Source organism: Crocodylus porosus, unplaced genomic scaffold (assembly GCF_001723895.1).
Source record: "Crocodylus porosus isolate Cpor-Errol unplaced genomic scaffold, CroPor_comp1, whole genome shotgun sequence".
Taxonomy (NCBI): Eukaryota; Metazoa; Chordata; order Crocodylia; family Crocodylidae; genus Crocodylus; species Crocodylus porosus.
In genome coordinates, this window is record NW_017728923.1 from 6850490 (window position 1) to 6860097 (window position 9608).

Consider the following 9608-nt stretch of genomic DNA (forward strand, 5'->3'; position numbering starts at 1 on the left):
GGTCATCTTGGCAGCCCATCACAACGCTGACTGAAACAACCAATCAGAGTGCTCCAAGAGCATTCTGGACAGGAGGTGGCAGTGGCACAGAGTGGTGGGTGGCATCGCTCCATCCCTGCCCACTCCCCTCCCCCCCCCCAACACTCCTGATGGGCAATTGGCTTGTTTTATTATATAAACAGAACAAACATTAGAAACCAGTAGCTGTGTGTTGAGATGCAGTCAGAGGTATAAGACTAAACAAACAAAATAAAGTACCAGAACATTGACCTGTTCTTACCCTACAAGTTGAATCCAAAGATATAGTCTTTAGCCAGCTTCAAGGGTTGGCCTGGCTATGATAAGCAGCAGCAGCAGGTGGGCAGAAGGTGCTGCTAGGTGCAGGGAAAAGGCAGGATTGGTGGCAGGTGCAGCCGCCTCCCCTGCGCCACTGCTAGGCCCTTCTCACTGCCTGCATCTTCAGGGGGTAGGGGACAGCAAGGAGGAGCTGTGGGGTAGCCCCAGCATGGAGGCATCGAAAAGGGCCTGGCAGCGGCAAGGGGAAGGCACCTGCCCATCTCCAGGTTCTGCTTTTTCCCTGCAGCCAGCAGCAACTTCTGCCTGGCCAGCACTGCTCATTGAGGCCTGGGGCGGGTGGTCTGGAATGGGCGCTGCAGGGACGCTGACCCCCATGTGGGGTGGGCCAGGGTTGTGGCCAGACAGAAGCTGCTGCTGTGCTAGGGTGGCCACTGGTGGATCCCCAGATTATAGGACATGCCCTTGGTGACTGGTGGGACCACTAGTCTCCTTGGCCAATCAGCAGCAAAGGGTGAAGCCATCACAAAAAGACTGCTATTTGGTCAATGAACGTGTGGTGCCCTGTGAAGTGAGGGAGAGCAGGTGCTAGGTTTGGCAGCATGTTTGTGAACCTCTGGAGTTCAGCCAGCAGGGAGCCTTGGCTTGCTCCCCCTGCATCATGGTTTTTCATGTATTCCACAGCTGTACTGTTCTCCCCAGACAATCCAGTCTTGAGAGAACAAACATGGCATAGCAGTTATTAGGCATGGGCATCCCCTCCCCCCACCAGGATCTGGTCTCACTCCAGCCCAGCTCCGTGCTTGGGAGCCAGGGGCACACGATGCCCAGGGACCTCGCCTCCCTCCATCTGCATTCAGCACAGACACTGGGCACCAAGGAGTCTGCCCTGGGCACATTCTGGTCAGAGCTGGGCTGAGTGGGGTCAATGGGCACTGGATACCTGTGGCAGTACAGCCAGCTGTCCAGCAGGACCTTCCTTTCCTCCCAGGAAACAGGCAGGTTTGCCTGGAACTGAGGAGAAATAATGGCTTAATGAGCTGCCTGGGAGCCAAGAGGCCCCTCTGCCAAAGCTCTTCCTCCCTGCTGAGCAGGGCATCCCAGGGACTCACCAGGTTGCTCTGTGGGTGCAAAGAAAGTGGCAAGAGCCTCTTTTCAGTCCCACCTGCCTTTCAGCAGATACAAATTCAGTGCTCTGCCCGCTTGCTCTCAAAGCCATTACCTTATACCAAAGCAGTTGGGGGGGGGGGGGAGGGGTGTGTAGCTTAGCTGCCTGTGGGGCCCAGGCCCACCCAACACATGCCCAGCCCAGGGTCAGGGAGCTGAGGCATGCAACAGTGCCCTGGCTCTCGCTGTGGTGGCACATGAACTGCAGCCACAGCACCTTGCACAGGTGCAGAGGAACCAGCCTCTGGGATCCTCCACCATCCTCCCTTACTGGCTCAGAACCCTGCTTCTCCTGGCTGCGCACCACCAGTAGAATCCTGAGGACAAATGATTGATATGCATTCTGACCAATGAACTGAAAAACTATGTACAGTCCATGTCTTATTCAAGAATGGACAGGGGACAAAGGGTTTAAAAACAGGATGGCCCAGTATAAAACAGGACCAATGGTCACTCTATGCTGGGTGCTGGAAAATAGTGGGACCTGGTGGTAGGTGCAGCTGCCTTCCCCTCACCACTGCTGGGGCGTCCCTGCTGAGCCTAAAAATCCAGGGTGGCCCAGAGGTGGTGCTGATGGCAGTGGGGAGGAGTAGCAACGCAACCCCGGCATGGACTCCAGGTGGCCACAGCAAGAAGGCCCTGGCAGTGGCAAGTGGGAGGTGGCCAAACCCACCACCAGGTCCCGCTTTTTCCCAATGGCCAGGCAGAAGCTGCTGCTAGACATCACCACCCCTGCGCCTGGATCACTGATGCCAAAGCTGGGCAGCAGCTCCAGCCCCTTCTTGGGGTAGAAGGGCAGTCCAGAGGTGGTGCTGGTAGCAGATGGAATCTTGATTGAGCTGTCCCTGCTGAAACTGCCATCTGCCCGCCCCAACGCCAGCTCCTTGCCCACTTGCGGCCCATCCCACATTAGGAGGTTTGGTGAGCTGTTGTGCAGCAGCAGTGGGAGATGGGTGCCAACTCAAAACTCCCTATGTGGCTCATGGGACAAAATAATTGCCCACCCCGGTCTAAACGTATCTTCTGGCCCTGACCCTTCTGGTTAGGCTTTCTGCATTCCCCTCTTGGCTTGGTTTATCCAGCCTTTGGCTGGGGAATCTCGCCACTCCCTTGTACCAGAGCAGACTGAATATAAACACCATGATTTTTAATGCATGTCACCCCTTCATTTCTAGGGGCTTCACACTGTGCCAGTAACTTTCTGAACCCCTCCAGACATGCTTGTTTACCAAACCACATTGTTGTATACTTTTTAGACATGCAGATTTGTTAATCTGATTCTCTGTCTCTCTTGGATGATGATTTGATCAGCTAGGTGTCAGGTTTTTCAAAACATGTAAATAGATCACTGTCTGGCCAGACCCAGGCCAGCAGTGCTGTAGCAATGAAGTTTGGCACCTGGGGCAATGCCCACAGCAACAGCCCACCATCGCCTTGCGCACAGATCCGGGGGGCACATACTCTCCTCCCTCCCCGTGCTTGCCTGAGAGTGCATGCAGTGGTGGAAGCTGCCTTTCCCCTGTCCCCACACTCCACCAACAAGCTGCTCATGGCTCTGGCCTGCACCCCAGCTGGCAATGCTTATTGGGACCCCTTCACTTCAGCACCTGGGGCGCTCACCCCGCTTGCCCCCCCCCAACCTTGCTACTGCACTGCAGGCCAGAGGCACAACCTTGAGGAGGACCAGAACACAAAACACGTCAAATGCTAATTCTCAGCCATTGGTTCTTCTAAGTTTGAAGAGTTGTGGTTTGTTCAAGTTAATCATCACCTTACGCTACCAACACTAACAACTTTAGCAGAAATATAAAGATACATTACAATTTACATTTAAACACTATAACATGTACTGTTATAAGGACAATAAAACTGAATGCAGCTACAATTAGAGACCAAACACCCCAATAGAGAACCTAATTTGGGAGAATATCCATGCATGCCACTTGGGCAACCCCCAAAGTAACTTTGTCTTGGGGTATTTCTGTGACACCCTCAACTGAGAGGAGAAGCTGTTCAGTATATGACTGCACAGTTTTAGACATGCAAATGGCCTGAATGAGCAGACATTATTCCCCTTTAGATTCTTTTATCCCCAACTTCTCTTAAAAACAACTTATAGGAGGAATTTCATTGAGCAAGTTAGACCAGGCTTTGTCACCGAATAATCTAGAATTTATTTCTTCTTCACAAATGGCAGGGAGGGGATCAGGAAATAGTCTCTCTTCTACCGATACATGGTTATCTTTGTCAACTGTATCTTAACTACTGTTTTTCCAAATAACTCAATCTGTTGTTAGGGCCTGTAGACCCTTCTCTTACAGATCTCAAGACTCCATAGTTTCCTATCCCGTATGCTGCTGCTATTTCTAAACCTGATTTTTGTGCCAAAATCAAGTGAATAGTTCTTGTTGTCATTTTTGGGACCAAAAAGGAATTAATGAGCTCCTATCTTTATTGGAGACTGACTGGATGCATCTACATGTGCTGTTAGCATGGAGCAATAAACTCTGGCCTAGGACTGCTGAACTGGGTCAGAACATCCCTGGCTGGCAGGGGCCCCAGGCGTTCAGCCTTTCAGCCCAGGGCTACTCTCACCCTGCTCAAAGTGCTGCAGAGAGCAGGCAGCCGTGCACTGAAGCACACTCATGACCCAGCCAGCGGTGTCAGCATCTACACATGTGCTGCTATACACAGAAGAACACTGCCACAGAACCTGCGGTGGAGTTTAATTAGTTTCTTGCAGCCTCGTAGGGCCGCATGTGTAGATCCTGAGACTTTACTGCAGAGCTGATTAGGCAGCTCTGCAGTAAACATCTCAAGTAGATGCACCCACTGTGTTACTTCCTTCAACCATTACTGGCCTGGAAGCTGATTACAGTGGGCCAGTTGCTCCAGACCTTTCTTGTGTACTGAGCTGAACTGCATATATTTGTGATAATGGGACCTGAAGTTGTATACCTCCTCTAGTGACTCCCATCCCCAGTAGTCTCCAGGCACTTAACAGTTTACTCTTCCCAGCACTCCCTGAGGTAGGAAAGAGTTATTCCTTATTAACATATGACAAAATTGAGCCAGTAAAACAAAATGGCCATACATGTCAATATAAGTGCTGGGACAGAACTCAGGAATTCTCTCGCTTGGAGGATTTTGGATTCTAAGAGCTACATACACTCATTCTGCATTTGACAAAGGATTGAAGAATCTGTTGATGCAGCACAAGAACCTTTGGCAATTACTTAGAGCATTTTGAGTAATGGCAAGGTATCCCATTTGGAAAGTACAAAAATGCTGTTTATTTTGGTGAGAGAGGGTGGAAGGAGCCAGAGAAATAGACATAGAAGTTTCAGTGGCTGTACCTGACAAAAAGCTAGTGCAGTTAGTTAATGCATCATAAGTGCCTAAGACTAGATTGGAATAAGGTGGGTTTGCCAACTGCAGATAAGCTAGCCTAATTTTTCCCTATTCAAGGATCACAAGCTTAGGGAATAAAAGAAACTCGGCAGGTTTATTCACTCGTAGCTTCAATTTCATAGTTTTGTAAAGGGAAAGTTGTTTTCAGTGGTGGCAGAAAACAGAACAATGAGCAGTGGTCTCGAGTTGCAGCGAAGGAGTTTTAAGTCGGATATTAGGAAAAACATTCTCACTAGGAGGGTAGTAAAACACTGGAACAGGTTACCCAGAGAGGTTGTGGAATCTTGATCTTTGGAGGTTTTTAAGACCCAGCTAGACAAAGCTTTGGCTAGGATGATCAAGTTAGAGACGGTCCAGCTTTGATTAGGGGGTTGGACTAGATGACCTCCTGAGGTCCCTTCCAACCCTAATTTTATATGATTCTATGGAATGTCTCAGAGATACAAAACTAATCAAATAAATCTGAGAGTTTAGAGCCTGTTTGTTAGGCATAGGGTTCAGCTCTATGTTTAGGAGTGTTTGCTGTCCTGCAGAAGCTAATTAAGTGAGTCTTTGAACCAAATCATAGCCAAAGGTCAGACAGCTGACCTTTGGCTAAGATTTAATTCTGATTGTAGGATTAAAATTCAACAAGTCTGGATTAAAGGGGAAAATAGCTGAAATTCTACTTTTAAAACAGCACCTGCATTCCAACTCTTATAAGCTTGGGAGTTTCATTCTTCATTATTTTCTCCATTCATAAATCTCCTGCCGCAGGGTATTGGGCCTCATGGGAAAAATCCAAGGAAGGTCTACTCATGGTAAATGAGGTAACTCTCCTCCTATGCTCATTGGGTGCAGTGGGCTGACCTTTTTCAGCATTTTAATCAATGTTGTTTTTTCTTTCCAGTGGTGGTGGAAGTTACTGGTCACGCTCATGTTCTCTTGGCTGCATTTGAAAAGGTAAATGAGTCCTGTCATTCTGCTTTCATTCTTCTCCTCTGTATGTGTAATCTTGTGGATGGAAGTTTTCATAGGGCATTTGTCCTATTTGTGTAGTACCTAGCCCTGTAGTGTTCAGGTCCATGACCAGAGCTCCCACGTATTACCACAGTATACCTCACAGGCTGCGCAAGAGCAGCTGTATGTTACCAGCTTCAGGATTGAACTAAACAACATTTTCTGTCTGTTTGATGATTGGAAGTGTGTTAGTCTCTGTGGTGATTTAAATCTGATGGGTGTTCAAACATAACAACATTGTCATAGTATGATTAGGGCCTTAAGATCTGTCTATAGAACCAGATGTGCTGTGTCTAGAACCGGCTGTAACATGGTTTGGTCTTAGCCTATGGATGGGATTAAACCATGTTAAGGAGCATTACATCTTGAGATCTGGTGGTACTCCTTACATGACTGGAGCATAGCTGCAGAGGGCTACACCCTGCATAGAAGGGACTGGGTGGCGAAGAAAGGTGGAGGCATTGCTCTCTATGTGAAAGAGTAGTACACCTCCTTGGAGGCTGACATCAGCTTCAAAAATGGACAGCACGAAACCCTCTGGGTCAAGTTGCGGTGGGGGTGGTGCAGCACGAGAGACCTAACTGTAGGTGTATACTACAGACCACCAAACCAGGGGGAGGAACTCGATCTGGAGTTCACCCAAGAATTGACTGAGGCCACACGTGCATGTGACATGATTGTCATAGACCATTTTAATTATCCAGACATCTCCTGGGAGAAACACTCAACCAAGTTGGATCGCTTGTAATCCTTCCTGACCTGTGTCAGGGTGCTCTTCCTGACTCAGGAGGTGCATGGGCCAACCAGAGGTGATGCTCTGCTAGACTTGGTTCTGGCCAAAGGAGAAGACCTGATGACCAACTTAAATATAGAGGAAGGTCTTGGCGACAGTGGCCATGTTCTCTGTCCGATGTAAAGCAAATCAGATAGTAGGATTGAAGTCTTAGATTTAAAAAATGCGAATTTCAACAAGCTTAGGTCACTAATAGGACAAGTGCTGTAGGGCCAGGGATCAAAGGCAAAAGGTGTGCACAAAGAGTGGCTGTTCCTTAAGGACACTATCCTTGAAGCACAAAGGAAGTCAATTCCCATGCAGAGAAAAGGTAACAGAAGGGCTGGGAAGCCCTCTTGGCTAAACAGGGAAATCGTGGTCCTCTTAAGAAAGAGGCTTAAACAATGGAAGCTTGGGGCTGGCTCCAAGGAGGACTATTCCACAACAGCCCACATTTGCAGGGAACAGATGAGACATATTAGTTTGCTAAAGCAGTGACCAAACTAAGATTAGGAATAGGAAGTCCTTCTTTAGGTACATAGGGAACAGGAGGAAAACAAATGGGAGTGTGAGGTTGTTGCTCAACAACTGAGGAGAGCTGGTTACTGGCACCCAGGAGAAAGCTGAACTCCTGAATGACTACTTTGCCTTAGTCTTGCACCAGACCAAGAGGAAAACCATGCCAGGTAGAGTAGAGGATGAGCATGGTAGGAATATTGCCTTCCTACTATTGTTGTAGAATTGGTGTATGACCAGTTAATAAAATTAGACTCATGGAAGTCAGCGGGACATGATAAATCTTCATCCAAGAGTGCTGAAGGAGCTGGCCGAGTCATTATGGAACCTCTGGTGAAACTCTTCTACAACTCATGGCGCTCTGGAGAAGTCCCTGAGGACTGGAAGAGGGCCACTGTTGTGCCCATCCACAAGAAAGGCTTGAGGGAGGACCTGGGTAACCATAGGCCAGTCAGTCTAACATCCATTCTAGGGAATATCCTAGAAAAGTTCATCAAGGAGTCTGTGATAAGCTTGCAGAAGCCAGATTTCAGGAGCGCAGACTTCAATGAGCTAAGGAGAATAGTTGGGGAAGCACTGAGGTCCCAGAGGGGAGGGGAGCCAGGTGTCCAAGAAGAGTGGTCGCTCCTTAAGGAGATGATCCTCCAAGCCCAAAGGGAGGTAATCCCAACACGGATCAAAGGGAGCAGGAGGGCGCAAAAGTCCCCATGGCTCACCAAAAGCATCTGGGAATGTCTCCTAGCTAAAAGGGAGGTGTACACCCAATGGAAGGGAGGAGCCATCACCAGGGAGGACTTTACTGCGGTTGCTCGGAGATGCAGGGAGGCAGTCAGGAAAGCCAAGGTGGAGATGGAACTGGGACTAGCTACCTGGATCAAGGACAACAAAAAGTCCTTTTTTAAATACATAGGGTGCAAAAAGAAGGTAACCGGGTAACATGGGGCCCCTGCAAGACACACTAGGAAATGTGGTTGTCACACCAGACGACAAAGCTAACCTATTTAACAACTTCTTCGCCTCCATTTTCCTCAGCAGGGACCGAATCAGTCCCCGCACTGGGCCCCCCTCAGGCCCCAGGGGAGGTGCACCTAGGCCAAGGGTCAGGGAGGATCTAGTCAGGGAACTTCTTGAGGGACTGTATCACGGCGTGGGGAATTAGGAGCGGCCGTGATCTCTCTAACGCCCCCTGCCGTGCCGAGTAGATGATCCAGCACCCTTGTTCTTGCCTGCCATGTCTTTGATGTTGTCTAATTTTATAAGGGAGGCTGCCTTTTGTCCCCTTGGACGTGGTGCTATGTTTATCCTGTCCCCTATTCTGTATGGGGTGACTGGTTCACCCCAGCCTTATGGGCTATGCGTGCCTCCAACCTCCCCTGTAGCACGCCCCAAGCCTCGCAGATGTACCGGACGTTGACTGGTCAGTTTCCTTTCTGCGCCCTGACGGGCACCCCTGAGGCTTGTCACGCAACCGGCACCCCTCACTGGCGCCTTGACTGGTGCCCCTCTACTCCCTAGCCCTCTTGGGCCTGCTCAACATGCTTGCCACTTCCTGGGGCTTTCCCAATAAGCTCGCCCCTTTCCTGGGGCTTTCCCAATATGCTCGCCCACCCTGGGGCCTTGCTCGTGCTTCTCGCACTCCCCGCCCACACTGGGGCCTTGCTCCCACACTTCCCGCGGTCGGGGCTCAGGTGGCTGTAGCCATGCCTGGCCCCCTGACCCTCTTTAGGGGTCTTACGCCCTGCTCGGGCTTTACTTCCGATGCTGCCCTGCTGGGCTGGGGTCGGGACACCCCACTAGCTCCACCCGATGTTGCCCATACTGGGCTGGGGTCGGGACACCCCAAAACGCAGTGCCACTCTCCAGCGCACAAATTGCTGTGCCCTCTTTGGCACCAGCTTACTGTGCCCTTCCAGGGCAGCAGGAACCTCCCATGCTACTGGGGAGCTCCCCCGAGGCCTCCTCCAACCCCTACAGCCTCACCCGGTCCTCCAGTGTTACACAAACAACCAAAGAGAAACATAAAGCCATGCACCAACCAGCTATTACACAAGATAAGCCTCCTGGCTATAGTACAAACTCCACGCCACGCTGGCTCTTCATCATACCTCCTTTAGGGTTCTCTCTACCCTGTATCATCATGCAGCCGCTCAGGCGGCTTGGCTCGGCTCGGCTCTGCAGCAGAGCTCCTGCTCCTCGGGCTGCCAGAAGAGAACCCCCTCTGGCCTCAACCTGGTTGCTTATAAAGGCCAGGCCCTGCCCCCTTCGGACCAGCTGACCACAATTGGTTGCCCTGGCAACCCACACCTGTGCTGTCCTTATTACTATTACCAGTAGCGAGCACCCTAGTGCTCTGCTACAGACTGGATGTATTTAAATCAGCTGGTCCGGATGATCTCCACCCCAGAGTGCTGAGGGAATTAGCTGAGGTCATTGCGGGACCCCTGGCACA

At 50.3% G+C, this 9608-nt stretch overlaps 1 protein-coding gene across 8 annotated transcripts in view; it reads left to right on the forward strand.

Moving 5' to 3' along the window:
- MGRN1 (mahogunin ring finger 1) overlaps window positions 1-9608 on the forward strand; it is a 150532-nt gene that overhangs the window by 100257 nt on the left and 40667 nt on the right. For all 8 annotated transcript variants that reach the window (XM_019540036.1, XM_019540034.1, XM_019540037.1 and 5 more), the window contains exon 7: window positions 5762-5814. In XM_019540036.1, the coding sequence (XP_019395581.1) occupies window positions 5762-5814 (53 nt within the window). The remainder of the gene's footprint in view (window positions 1-5761; window positions 5815-9608) is intronic.